This window comes from Pipistrellus kuhlii, unplaced genomic scaffold (assembly GCF_014108245.1).
Source record: "Pipistrellus kuhlii isolate mPipKuh1 unplaced genomic scaffold, mPipKuh1.p scaffold_m20_p_1, whole genome shotgun sequence".
NCBI lineage: Eukaryota > Metazoa > Chordata > Mammalia > Chiroptera > Vespertilionidae > Pipistrellus > Pipistrellus kuhlii.
Genome location: NW_023425404.1, coordinates 122313302 through 122328451, shown reverse-complemented (window position 1 = coordinate 122328451; position 15150 = coordinate 122313302). Strand labels below are relative to the sequence as shown.

The following is a 15150-nucleotide window of genomic DNA, read 5'->3' as shown; positions in this document are numbered from 1 at the left end:
ACTTGCAAAACAGCTCAGACCCACCACCATCTGGCAGCTGTACGGTGGCCTGCGTAAAATGAACTGGTGGTGGCCATCCAGTTCCCATTAGACAGATGTCCACTTCACAAAGAGAGCATCACACTCAGCAGCCTACTTGGCAAAGAGGAGGCAGGACTGGGCAAAGAAACTGCATGGACTGGTTCTGCCCAAGCAGGTTGCTTACTCAGGCGGACTGAGGCGAGCCGGAGGTATGAGGGCAGGCAGTATGTCAGCAGCTTCTGGAGGAGAACTCTATGTTTACCGATCCATCGGACTCCTTACAGAACACCTCAAAGCACTTCACAGTCATTGTCTCATTTATCCTACCACAAAGCCATGTTTTTCCAAGCGAGGCTTTGGCTCACAGAGCCACAGAGCGGTGGCCTTCTAAGATCACCACCAGGGACGGACAGAGCTGCCAAGGGCCCTGACACTTTCCCATCAGCTTCCATCTCAGCAATGGGAAAGCTCTTGGGCAGAGAAGGCCAAGAAAGGTCCCCTTTAACCTTTCTTGGGCTACTTTGCATTCTCAACCCAAATGAACAAATTATTGATGAATCCTGAAAAGAAGGGGCAAGAACAATGGTCCAAATGCCTTATTTACCTGGACGCTCATCAGCATCCTATAGAGAATTAAAACAACAAAAGCACTATTCACTGTTTTGCCACTGAAGTATTTGATTCAATCTAGACAGAGAAACCAAGAGGGTCTGTTTCCTCCCTCCCTAACGGAAGTGCGAAAGGAGGGTGTGTCTCCTGAGCAGTGGTGGAGTGTACAAATTAAGCAATGCTCTTTCATTTTCTTAACTCATGCAAACATTTTGGTTCTCTTTAATAACCTATCATTATTTTTATAAAATTCATACACATAAACACCCAACTAAACAAACACCAACCAACCTGACTTAAAGACTCTTTAAGAAGCAACACAGAAAGTGAAAAGTGAAAACTCTACTTCTTTATTAGATTTCAATAACTATATGTTTAAATAAAACTACTCAGAGTTGGTTTCAATTATTGCAATATTCCTTTACTAAACAGACTCTAAGTCCCCTGTAAAGGCTGCCTTCATAATATAACTTTTTTTTTTGCGAGAGAGAGAAAGAGAGAGAGAGAGAGAGAGAGAGAGAGAGAGAGAGAGAGAGAGATGCTAATATGTACAAAAGTTGATGTTAATGTGCAAAGTTCCTTTTCACATTGTGACTCTTTTAATGATACTGTGTCCAAAATGAGTGACCCCACATAGGCTTCTGAAACCTGAGGTCATTCTGGGTTAGAATCAGGGAAGGGGAAGGTAGGTGCAGGGGAGGGTTAGGAGCTAGCCTGTGTGGAAATGATCTTCATAAGAATGGTTCAAGTTCAGGAGATGGAGAGAGTCCTGCCCTGGCAGTCAGTAGACTTCACTCCCTTCATGGCCACCAAATGCTGCTCTATTTCCAATCACAAATCTTCAAAACTGAGGGCAGCTGACAGTAAGAGAGGCCACCACATAAAAGAATGAAAAAAAAAATGATACCCTTTCAAAAATAACTCAAAAGTAACATCTTGTTGATGGGAGTTTAGTCCACTTGTCCACAATGTCAACTTGAACAAATCAGACAGAAAGCTCTGTGTGCTGAAGATAAAAGCAAACCACACCTGAAAACCCCAAACAGGAAGTCTAGTGCAATATGAACACAGTCCAGTGTGCTGTGCACCATCACATGAGGCCTCCCGTGATTATAGAATGTCCATGGAAGTTTGGGCCAAAGCAAGATAACATAACATGTAATTATTTTGAAAGAGTCCACTGTCCTCAGGGCCAGGGACACTAAGATAAAAAATTCTGAATAATTACTGAGGTTTGGAATCTCTGGGTGTCTGATTCTGAGTCTTAAATGTTGATTTTGCCAACTCTGACACTCTTTCCCCAGAGACCACTGGTGCTTTTGTTGTTGTTGTTGTTTTAAATATAATTTATTGATTTTTTTACAGAGAGGAAGAGAGAGAGTTAGAAACATCGATGAAAGAGAGTCACCTATCAGCTGCCTCTTGCACCCCCCCAGTAGGGGGTGTGCCAGCAACCAAGGTACATGCCATTGACCGGAATCGAACCTGGGACCCTTCAGTCCACAGGCAGATGCTCTATCCACTGAGCCAAACCGGTTTCGGCCATTGTTTTTCTTGACTGCCAATTCCCCTGCCTTATTCCACCAGGCCTTTCTCTTTCCCCATAGAGTGCTGATTTAAACTGTGTAGGACACAGTAATGTTTTTTAGCAAACTAGTTGAGAAAGAAGCACTAGTAGGTTTCTGTGCACAAACATTTAAAAATAACCCTTCCTAATATACACTTCACAAAATCGAGATACCACTTTGCCTGAGCTAATTCTTCACCTTTGTCTTCCTCTTCTACATCTATCATATATGACTTACTATCCTTCAGTCAGTTCCCACCATCCCCCAGGCACTGCATGAGGCAAATTAATGTTTACTATTCTTTAAACGGTTTATTCCTCACAAGTCTGCTATGTGGACACAGCCATTTGAAGAAAAGATGTGCAAAGAAATAAAACGCGGGGTTACCACAAAGTTTGAAAACTATGTATGAGCACATGTACGCAAGTTCCTCCCATGGCGGGTAAGGCTATTGGGGTCAAGTGGATGCTCTATCAGGTAGCAGCTGGACTCTCTTTTCAGGATCCTGCGCCAAACACTGTTTCACAAGAGGAGGGTAGTAAGGGTCAGCTAATGCATTACCAATATCCCAGTCATGCTAACAGGAGGACTGCAAACTATACATCCTTAGATTTAATGGAGAACCCCAAGAAAGATTTGTTTAGTGAAACTGTATCCTCTTCTTATCCTATACTCCCTAAAACAGGGGTAGGAAACCTTGTTTTTCTGCCAAGGGCCATTTGGATATTTATAACATCACTTGTGGGCCAAACAAAATTATCAACCTAAAAATCAAATAGCTATATTTGGTCAAACATTTTATCAACCCACCCTTAATGCCTTGGTAGGGTCAGACTAAATGATCTTGTGGGCCTTTTAGGGCCCACAGGCCAAACGTTACTCATGCCTGCAAAGGGAGGAGAATGAAGGAGCAAAGTATGTACAGGGCATGTTGCTGAAAGGGAAAGGGGCGGACTCCTACCTCACATGATCTCGGGTTCTCTTAACACTCTCATTTCACCTTTATTGTATGAATAGCACTGGATTCTCTGCCCCTGAGGCCTCTTCAGTATATTTTCCAAAGGCGAACACACATGTACACACACACACACACACTCATCTATATCTATATCTATATCTATATCTATATCTATATCTAATCTCTATCTCTATCTCTATCTCTATCTCTATATCTATTGTATATCTATATCTATATCTATATCTATATCTATATCTATATCTATCTCAGACGGGCACTGCTAACCCAAAGCTGGCTCTCCATTAGAAAAACAGTCCTATCTTTGATAGCACCCACTACCTTCTTTCCTTTTGGGGCAAAGAACATGGCCTGTTCACCTTTCTATGCTCAGCACTAAGAATAATGCCTTCATACACTAGGAGCTGATAAGTACTTACTGCCACATGACTGGTACTTTGGTAAATACTTAACTGTCTAGGTCATCCCTTTCATTTTTTTTCTATTCTACATGAAATTCAATATTAAATGGAACCTAGGGCTTTCATGGCTACCCTAACATCCAAATTCCTCTTATGAAAGAGCTGGGCATTAGGCCTGGGAGAGCTCTGGCCAGAGGTCCACTCCTGGGGATCTTGGTTAGCTGCCCCCACCGTCTCCATAACTTTCATCATGTTCTACAAGTTCACCACCTCTTCTGTGTAAAAGTTTGGTTCAAACTCCGCACTTTGCCTGCCCTTCCAACACTTCAAGTATAAGCAGCAGAATCCTGGGGTTTAGCATTAATTTAAAGAGCTTATCTATATATATATATATAACCTCACACTGTACTTTAGCATCTTCAAAACTTCAATCATATTCTCTTCTAACTTTTTTGAAAGCATGATCCTTCCTTTTATGTTTTGCTACAGCTTTTCCCTCTTTTCATTCTTGTGACTCGATGCTCTCAGGCCTTTTAAGTTAACCTCCTGACCTTTCCATCTGGGCTCACCTTCCCAGACCTTAGAGACTCATGCTGCTCTCCCTCAGAACACCTCCAGCTCCTTGATATATCTTCAGTAACGTGTCCTAACATTGGGCACCATGGCCTACATAGGAGTGAAAAGCACTCGGTGACAAGTGGTGAATTACCAGCTCCTTAACACTTGGTGTCTGGCATCTTCATTTGTAATATTTAGCCTTATGACCATTAACTAGTCTGAGGCCTTGTTTGTTATGACCTTCACTATCCCTAATATTATGTCTCTTTCTCTCTCTACATGTCTAGTTAGGATGCTGGGTGCTGTTTCCATTAAACCATAAGAGTTTGGGGAAGCATTTTTTTTTTCTTCTTACCTTAAACTAAAAAGAAGGAAACAAAAGACCAACATTTTATGGACTCATCTGCCAGAACCCTGAGGATGACTATGGGGAGACAGGTCTTGATCCACATACAAGTCAGGCTGCGAACCTGGCCTACCTAGGCCTAATAGAGCCCAAAATACTTAAAAATGAATAGATTCTGGGTCATTAATAGACTGTAATAAGTGGATATTCTGTTTCAATCATTTAATTCATTTCTCGAATTCTAATTTCTGATCCTCTAATGGAAACAGAGAAATTCATTCCATTATTCTTCAAACTGATTACTGTCCAGGGTGTATGTCTCCAATTTGGTTTCTCCAATTTGAATTAATGCCAGAATGTGGATTCTGGATTAGGGACATCTTTCTCAGTCATTTACATAGAAAGTGAAAAATATTGATCCTAATACCAATTCCTGTGGTGTTTCAATTGCCATTCCCATTCTCCTTGACCCATTAGTTTTAACCATTATAACCTGCCTGTTAGCTAACTAGCTCCCTTTTCCATTTATGGTGAAATCTGTTTTATTTTATTTATTTTTGCTACCTATGTGTCAGTGTGACTCAGCAGAAAGGGGCCTTGTGAAATCCAAGTACTTCATAATCCAGGGGTCTTCAAACTACGGCCCGCGGGCCACATGCGGCCCGCAGAGGAGTCTGATCCGGCCCGCCAGGTTTTTTGGGCAGTGAGCGCAGCCGAGGTGTTACAGTAGGAATTAGTAGTTCATATAGTCCGGCCCTCCAGCTCTCTGAGGGACCGTGATCTGGCCCCCACTTTAAAAAGTTTGAGGACGCCTGAAATAATCCATCATGCCATATGTGCCTTTTTTTTTTTCCAGGTTCCTTTCTCCATATATGTGCTCACCAAAACGGATCTGAAAATATCCTTAGATATTTGAAGAACCAGATTCTTTCATACATTTAATTGATCTAATTCACTGCAAATTTCTCTAGTGTGGTACCTAATGTAGCACTGAGATACCTAATGTCTAACTGATTTTCCATTGATTTTCACAGTTTGAGCCAGAACATTTTCAAATCTTTTGACCAATTGTCTTTAAAGCCAACACACTAGCATTGTTTCTGTTACCAGAGCATATAATGTATACCAATCCTTTTCTAAATCATATTATTTCAGTTTATTTTTTGCTTTTTCCCATTTGGCCAATTCTCTCTTCATCCCTTTTTAGCTTCCAATGGTGTTGAAGATCATAATGACTGTTCTCCATTTCACGGTGGTACACCCTGACACACGTCTTGCTGGAGAGTTGCTTAGTAAGAGGTTTGGGCTAGCCAATATTAGAAAACAAAGCATGAGAATCAAAGGGCTGAGGACCAGTGAAATTTCGACAATTAACAAGGAACCAGAGACCTCAAGGAGAAATCTCTTTAGCATCTGTCCAGGAATGAATATTCAGACCTTTAAGAATCTATGAACACAAGATAAGAAAATGGTACTAACTGCACTAAGAGCATTGTGCATTTTACTACGGTTGGAATTTTTACAGATAATAAACTTCCTTAAAAGGTATGTGATTTTATTTGTATTTTTAATCCTAGCCTTCTGAACACTTCTAAAATATAACTTAGCTATGGTTCACTTTAAATTTTAATTAGATGCAAAGTATGAAGAAGGAAGGAAACCTTGCAACCCCTGTGCCTGATGATCTGGGGCCTCTGGAGTGGAAGTGAGTGAGGGAGAGCAGGTCACGCTAAGCCGATTCCCAGGTGAAGCACATGTGTTCAGAGTGACTAATAGCATTAGCCATTGAAACACTTCTTTTTCCGGGTAGGAAACAGGACCTCTCATTGCGAACGGCTGGTTTCATAATGACCCACAGGATGGCCACCCAGAGTGGTACCATTGTGTAACTGATGGTGAAGCACCTCCAGTGTCCAGCAACCTTGTTGGGTTCAAATAAAAGGAGACTAAGACTTCTGAACAGCCGAAACTGGTTTGGCTCAGTGGATAGAGCGTCAGTCTGCAGACTGAAAGGTCCCAGGTTCGATTCCGGTCAAGGGCATGTACCTTGGTTGCAGGCACATCCCCAGTGGGGGTGTGCAGGAGGCAGCTGATTGATGTTTCTCTCTCATCGATGTTTCTAACTTTCTATACCTCTCCTTTCCTCTCTGTAAAAAATCAATAAAATATATTAAAAAAAAAACACACAAACAAACTTCTGAGCAAACTGTAAATGCACCGATGAGAAATGCACATGGTGAGATGCCCCAGATGAAGCTCTTTCAGTCCACCTATAGTATGTGTTGGAGGAATTCCAACAGTCTGTCCTCCTTTTGTCCAGAGCCATTTTCTTTATTTTTTTGCTACTTTAATGCCAGAAATGCAGGTCCACTGGGGAAAAGAGGACTGGGGACCAGCTGATGTCCTCAAGGCAGAGGAGAAGGAAACAAAATGGTTAGAAGCAGCCTTAAGAAATTTCTTTTTGTCTTTGATTTGGGCTCTTTTGGTGTGTCCTCTTTATCTCCCTGTCCCTTCCCCTTCCCCCACTTCCACTTTTTCTCCCCAGAGATGTAAGACTCAAAATGTGCCAAGGAGAGATATTCTGTGGCAGGATAGAAACTGTTCTTTGATATAAACAACAGAAATCCAGCCCTGTGCAGGACAGACATGAACCAGTCTCTAAGCACCGGGTGTGGCTGTATTTAAAGAGATTTGTTCTCACTATAACTTAAAAGAGAGTTATTTAAAATCTTTCTCATTTATCTCAATCAGTTCTATGAGTGCAACCTGTGTTAGTTGAAAGAATCAAAACCTCCATTTTGAAAAAAAAATATTAAAAATTTAAAAATAACTATATAATGTAACACATAACTCTATCCCTTCCAAGGATATGATAAGGATCCTGCATGAATACAAAACTTCTGACCGTGCTTCTGTTAACCAGTAGGACCTGGGTCAGCCAACAAAGAAAGGGTGTCATAATAAGTTACAGTGATTTCTGTTAACGTAAAATTAATCCAGGATGAAAAGCATCCTTCCTGGAGGCCACGGCGGCAGCACCAACAAAACTGGGACTGTCCCAGAAAATCTAGGGCAGCAACCCTTGTTTTCAAGAAATTCAGGGCAGAAATCCCATCCCTTGCTTGTATGCATTAACATGTAAAACTGGCTCATCTGCCTACATTTTCCATTCTTCCTCAATTACTGATTTCAAGATGACAGTGCCTTTAAAAAACTGGCTTCAAGTCCATTTCTATTACTTAAGGGAAGTTTCTGACAGTGCTTTTCTTTTTTTCTTTTCTTTTCTTTTTTTTTTAGAAATAAAGGGAAGACATAAAATATGAAAATGAACCTCCCTGCTGCCACTGCACTCCTCCAATATATTCCCTTAAGAAAAAGGTCAAAAATGTTCTTTACAAACCTTTCACATTTTAAAGAAGAATAAAGTTTATAAGATTATCAACTCCCTTCAGGCTAGCAGCATTTGCATTGTTCTCTCACAGAATATGTCAGACAACTCTGAGGTAGGTATTATTGTTATTGTAAGGATAAAAACAAAACAAAACTGAGGCACATTCTCTAAACTAGCTTGTGATAGAACTTGGTAAGCCTCCCGACTTTCCAGGGCCTGCTCTCATTCTACCAGAGCACAGAAAACTCTCCTGCCCTCAAGGCCGTTGTCCTCCTACCCAGTTCTGAAATGAGTGAAATTAGGCGTTGGTGCCTTACAGCCTCCTCCTCTTCCCCTCTCCCTCTTAACTCAGGCCATCTCATCTCATCCTCCAGAGACGCTTCCACTGTACTGAACTGGGAGAGGGTAGGACGAACTCGGATTTTATTAATGAATTCTTGAAGACTGAAGTCAAGCCTTTACGATGGAAAGAAGGGACTCATATTCTGTCACAGTCTGAGCTCAGTGGAGGTGGGGAGAAGCATCGAATTATGGAAGGCGAGCTGCTGTCCAGGCCAGTCCCCTTGTCCCCCTAACTGCTGCCTGACCATCGGGAACAAGAACCGGTAACAGCATCAGAACCACTATAAAAGGTGCTTTTTGGAAATTTAAAGTTAATAACCCTTCCCAGAGGAGCCTTGAATTTAATCTTTGTTCCACCCAGAAAACTCTGGGCTCCAAGCACTGTAAGGGCTGCAGCCGCAAAACAGTTATGCCATGATCTGAGCACAATTCTAGAAAAAGGGAAGTTTTGTCCTTCAAGCCTGTGGCACGCAGTGAGAGTCCACACAAGCCACTTCCTATTTCTGGTTCTCGGGCTGAAAAGTCACCAAAGAGAGGGTAAAATGGGATCAACGAAGCAATAGGCAGGGCCGAGGGTCAGTTTCACCTCCCAGTCTGAAATGCCAAATGATTTTATTCTAATCACTCAGCATAGGCTCCTAAGTGTTCCTTTCTGCAAAACCAGACGAGCAATGCCTAGCCGACTGAGCTTAGACATAGGTAACCAGCAGTCCTTAGAGTAAGCTTTTACAGGGAGCTCTGAAACTGGGTTCCAAATTTGATGAAAATTAAAATATCAAGAGAGTGATGATCCACCACACAGAATGTCCCAACCACTTACAGATTCTGAGTTTTGTGTCACTGAACACCATCTAGACCTGCCACCTCTTTCTTCCACTGTCCCTTATCCACGATCTCCAACTCCTCAACCTCCCCTTCTCCTCCAGACCAAGAGCTGCCTTCTGTCTTCATTAGCTTCCTTACCTTAGACCACAGAGCCCTTCCTGACCTTCTCCACATCTGCCTTGGTCAACTCCAACTCAGGTTCCTATGACGCTGTTTCTCTGCTCTGGGACAGTCACAGAGCCACACAACTAGGGCCCACTCCAAATCCACACAACCCAAGGGGAAGTGGGTCCATCCTGTTGCTCTTTCCTCTATCAGATTTTTCCAAAGCTATCATTTTAAACCATTTCCATTTCCATTCTTCTTCAGTCTTCAACTCCACCCAACCTTCTTAGAAATGTACTATCTCCTGAGAAGACTGAAGCCATCTGTATTGAATGTCTATTTCCTGCCCCCATTAGACTGACGATCTCTGTTACTTCCTCCTAACTGCCCCGCTGTCTCAAATGTTGGATCTTTCCGCCCTTTCACATGTGCTCTTCAGCCAACTTCCCCCGTCTCAATAAGGACCCTGATTCCTATCATCCTTACACTTTCACTATCGCTTTTTGCTCTGCTTTCTTATCTTTTGTTTAAAAAACAAGCTGTATCTAAGCTCTCTTTCTTTTATGACCAGACTCCCAGAAAGGGCAGACTCCCACTCACAGGCCTGCACGTAAACCTAGCAATCCTCTCCCAAGCCCGACCTCCACGTTCTCAAGTCCTCTTAACTGCCAAGTCCAATGGCTTTTCCTGGCCTGCGTCCTTCTTGACTTTCCTGGGGCACCTAGACTCAACACATCAAAACTGAACTGAGTAGTCCTCTCTCCCCTGTCCCCACCATTGCTGACTGCTATTCCGTTTTTCCCAGTTACGCCAAAATCTCTTGGTCAACATTGCTTCAATTTAGTTATCAAGTCTCCTTCCTTTCACCCGGTCACGTCTGTGCCATTCAATTCCACCCTCTCTGTTGCCATGACAGATAAACAGCCTCCCTGTTTAACTCCATGTACTTCAGATAACACACTGCGCCAATCTCTCAGCCCCTCCCTTTTCACAGAACCACAATCGTCTAGCAAATAAAATTCAAATGTCTTAGCCTGAGGCTTAAGGCCCTCTAACAACTGGACCGAGTCTATATTTCTAGACCCCATGACCTTCCCATCTTCCATTTCATTTCATGTATTTCACATTTCCTCTGGACTCTGGGAGAATTCATAGTTCCCAGAAGCCTTCATTTTCTTACCTTTTTTTTCCCTGAAACAGGCCAGTTTATCCATGAGCAATGTCCAGCATTGTTTTTACTTATTGAAAAAAAAAAATTTTTTTTTTTTCCATTCAAGATGTGGTAGAGATGCCATCTTTTCCTATCGTTTTACGTTATTCATTCCTCCCCTGAACTTCCAGAGTTCAAATATGCTCATCTCTTTCTTGCTTCCTCTTACTTCATATTCTTTTAGGTTCTAGTTACCTGTGTACTAGCTGGCCTCTTTGTCCATATTAGATTTCAAGTTCTTGAGAACAGTGATGATGTTGATAATAATTGTAATAGTAACTACCACCACCATCACAAGCACCTACCATATTCCAGCTCTATGAAAGCATATAACTACATTTCAGCAACCCTTTGAGGACTGTTCCCACTTTCTGGTGTGATTAAGTAATGTGCCCAAGGCCAGCACTAAGGAGTGGTAGAGCCAGGAATTGAAGTTACGCTTGTCTGACTTTAAAAGCCATACTCTTAACTACTATGTGGTATTTCTCATCATCTATATACTTGACCAATAATCATGGAATAAGATATCCTCTCCATAAGCCCTAATAGGTGGGATAGTTGACTTAGCCAGGTTCCCCTGAGTGGCTGAGCCTACATGGTCAACAAATACATTTGTAAAGAGAAGAAACAGATAGCTTAGGCTCTAACTCTTAGGATGATTTCAAAAATGGAACAAAGTTTTTATGCCTCAAGACTAAACAGATTATCAGATGCAATGTGGTAGAAATATCTGTTTCACCTGGATTAGGGAATACCTTGACCTTGTCTCCTTCCTTGGAATCATTGATATCAGCAAGGCAATGAATCAAGGCCACTCCGAAAGTCCTACTTAGATCATTTAAACTACATTTAGAGAATGCCTTCAAAATTCTAACTTCTGAAACTCTGATATCAGCCATGCGAAAACATAATTGTACTGTGCTGGTATAGTCAGGACGAACGTAAATGTGGGGTCCTACTTTACACACACACAGGTAAATGGCATATGACACACACAAGTATCAGTGTAAAGTAAAACGGTGGTTGTTGCTCTCTACACGTAAGCGGCTAAGGCCTGTAATCCTCCAAGAGGAATGTCATTATACAGCTCAAATCCCATCACAACAAATACCGTTACAACAGAGATGTCTGTATAACAAAAACCCTTTCAGGCTTTGGCTGACAGCCCACGTACGTCAAGCAATATTTGATGTGAGCCTTGGAGTTCACAGTGATGGGAATTGACCTATCTTTCCAAAGGTAAGATTTGAATGATTTCATCTGTAACTTGTATCCCATGATACCATAGGTTGGCGTGATGTACAATCTAAACCCAGGAGCATAAAAACTAAACACAAAGACAGAAACAAATCAACCCTGCTCTTAAAGGGCAAAGTTCCATTCTGTTCACCTGGGGAACACTGCGGTCAAGGAGAAGGCCTCTCACCCAACCCTGAAATGAAGCAGAACAAGGCTGGTTTGTGACCTTACCTTAGGGAGAAGCAAGCTGGTGTACGGAGCACATGAAGATAGATGGGTTGTCCTCAAATTTCTACTCAACCTCTTTTTAGCTGCATAAACTGGGCTAACATTCCTCTGCAAAATGTGACTAATATCACTACTTTCAGGATTTCAGTAAGAACCAAAGAAGAGAACATATGTAAAATTTCTCACATAGGACTTGGCACAGAGCATGGGTTCCAAAAGCCCTTATCAGGTGAACCTTTTCCTCCAAGACTATGGGCTCATGCAAACTATTTTAGTGAAGTTAGTTACAAAAACCAGTGAAAGAAGGTAATGAAGTGTATGGTCTCAAATATACCCTGATGAAGAGATGCTTAGAGGAACATCAGGAAAAAAGAGAGAATATGATAGAAGAACTAAGCCATGCACAAGTACTCACTTGACTGAGAAAAAGGTCTTTCTGGCTAAAGTAATACATGTAGAATACAAAGTTAAATGCAAGGAACCAGGCATCATAGCAAGAAATGAGCGTTGAGCATTCTGCCAGAGGACATGTTGAAAAATGTGGAACTCGCTAAAATTTGGAGGCACATTTTCCTACCCAAGGATGAAGGGTGGCTATTGCTCTGAAGCACTGGTTTCCTGCCTGTGGCCTAGTTTCCTGTGGGTGTCATTCTGCACGGCAGGTAGGGGGGGCCTCACTTGCTAAGTCTAGTCCAGGGCATTATGCTGTCTTTCCTAAGGAGACTGTAGGGGTTAAGTATCAAAAACCTAATTCTAGTATTTTCCATTCGGGAAACGTGTAGGTAAACAGTGTAGGAATACGACTCAGAAAGGCTCTTTCAATGTTGTCCTAATTTGTGGTGGGTTTAATCCTTCTGTTTTATATACCTAATTTCCTATTTCTCAAGTTTAGGGACAACCAAGTATGTGGTGACAAAATTTCATGTATGTTCTTTTGAAAGTATGCTTGGTATTACTATACATGATTATATTTTGAGATAGGAAATGAGAGCCTCATGAACGTAATCAGAAGTTATGTCTGTTCACCTTTATAAAATACGTGTTAGCCTTTTAAATTTCTTAAAAGGTTCTAAAAAAGTCCTGTCAGATCTCTGCAACTATAGGGCACAAGAGATGACCCATTTCTCAGAGTCAGGACCATCAGCGTTTTCCTCATTACTCAGTCCCATCCCTTCACCTTTGACAGTAAGAAAGAGGCTCAGAGAAAAGCGTATGCTCATGTTCATGTGCTCACTAATGAGCTTGCAGGAGCTCTTGTGAGAGGCCACACAGAAATAAAATAACAGAGACAGGAAGGACACAGAGAAAAAGGAAATGCGGACTCACAGAAAGACAGAGGAGCCCTGGGCAGAAAGACCAAGAGATCAAGAACAGAGAAAGAACAAAATTCCTAAAGCAAGGTTAACCTATCAGCAGCGACCAAGTGGCAGCAGAGGAGTTAAATCCAGTCTGCACAGAGCTTGCAAAGGACGGTTCTCATGCACCTATGCTTCACATACACCGAAGCTTCAATGTGTGCAGAGGCTTCTGGCTTCTCTCTATTTTAACAACTGTCCCCCCCACCCTCCCAACATCACCCTCATCTTAAAATGGAGGCAGCAGAAACCACTGGATTGTACACGTGAGTCTCAGCCCTGGTAAGGGCGTAGACCACAAGCATTTGGAAGGTGTGCTAACTATCTCAGGCCACTAGGGTGTTACTTCCCGCGCCCCCAAAGGCATACTTCACCTAAAGATGCCCATCTAGACCCCAGTCATTGACATCCCTCCTAAAAGTGTGCCCTCTGTTCCTTAGGCCAGTGGGATCACACTAACTGTTTGTAAGGCATGTCAGGATCCCCACAGGCTACGGAAAAGTGAAATGCAATTGTAATTACAGGAGCAATCATGGGAAGGCAGGGGCAGCAAGAGTTACTCCTGAAATGCAAGACTGAGAAACATGATTCCTTAGAGAGGCAGGCACTCCACCAGGGAGGGGAGAGGAGCCTGTGCTGCCTAGAAAGTGACCTCCTCAGGAGGGAGAGCAATCACACGCCTGGACAGAGGCGCGGCCGCGCCCCTCCCTCCGCTCCTCCTCGCCTGCGTCCCAGGCCAGCGCCGTCCACCTGCCCGGGCGGCGGGCGGGGGCGCGGGGAGGAGCTCGGCTGGCCCAGGCTCAGGGGCAGCGGGCGGCTCCCACTCACAGCTCTCCCTCCTCCCTCCCGCGATGCCCAGGACGCCCCGCAAGGCCCCAGACCGCGCGCGAGCCTGCAGAGGACGGTACCTTTGCTCTGGGGAGGGTTCTGACTCCGGTCCCGGAGGACGTTGATCTGGTAGACGGCTCCATAAGGCTCAAAAAGTTCTTTCAGCTCCTTTTCCGACCAGGACCTGGGGATCTGCCCGACAAACATCTTAATGGCATCTGGGTCTGGCTGGTCGGAGTGATCCAAAGCGCCGTTCATCTTGTTGGCTGTGCCGTTACTGTCAAAAAAGGGAACCGGGAGCCAGAGTTAGGGCTGCAGGATGGTGAGGGACAGGAAGAAAAAAAATAGGGGGTGGGGTGGGGGCGGGGAGGGGGGGGCGGGCGGAGGAGGAGGAGGAGGAGGAGGAGGAGGAGGAGGAGGAGGAGGAGGAGGAGGAGGAGGAAGAGGAGCCTGGGGCAAAGTGCCTAATGAGTCCTAGACATTTGATGAACTAAAAACAAAGCGCAGGCACCATTGGGCTGCTCCTCGGCAGCAGGCAGGGCGCGGGCTCGCACTGCAGGCTGCTGCTGCTCAGCACCCAGCCCGAGCCCCGGGCAGCGCCCCGCTGCCGGCTGTCACCCGGGGCGTGGACATCTTGAAACCCAGCTAGGAGGCAGCTGCAAGTTAAGTGCAGGTCTCGTTCTGCTAGGCTGCCATCAATGCATCTGCAGCCTTATCAGCCTCACGCTGGCTCTCTTGTGAAAAGAAAGGCAGGGCTGGGTTTCTGCTGGATTTCTCTCCTTCCCCTCCCCTCTTTGGAAATTTTTTTTTTTTGGGGGGGAGGGAGGAGAAGAGAGGTGATAATGATAAAGTCACATGAAAAGAAAATGAAACACTTGGCAGTCCGTCAGATGACTAATGCAAGATGCTGAAGGATGAATTTGCAGAGTGCGCGAGGCATCCATGTGTGCATCAAATTAGTACGTTTTTGCTGCTCAGAATGGAAAGTGCTCCAGCAATGCGGCTGGCTGCAGCCGATTGGCTGCTTATGCTGGAGAAGAGGGCCATGGCGGGGAGGGGGGCTCCCGTTTAAAAAAGCACATTGTTTATGGGACCCAGGCACAAAGGGTTTAATTCAGGGAGGCAAAGGCGATCTCAGAATTGCCTGC

The 15150-nt window shown here is 43.8% G+C and overlaps 1 protein-coding gene across 12 annotated transcripts in view; it reads right to left on the bottom strand.

Annotated features, from left to right (window-relative positions):
* The window catches only part of CELF2 (CUGBP Elav-like family member 2), a 534510-nt gene that overhangs the window by 147128 nt on the left and 372232 nt on the right, over window positions 1-15150 (bottom strand). For 11 of the 12 annotated variants that reach the window (XM_045588688.1, XM_036407861.2, XM_036407878.2 and 8 more), the window contains one exon: window positions 14083-14279. In XM_045588688.1, coding sequence (XP_045444644.1) covers window positions 14083-14279 — 197 coding nt within the window. Of the gene's footprint in view, window positions 1-14082; window positions 14280-14513; window positions 14744-15150 lie in introns of those variants that run through there. The other variant, XM_036407898.2, reaches the window with a different exon arrangement.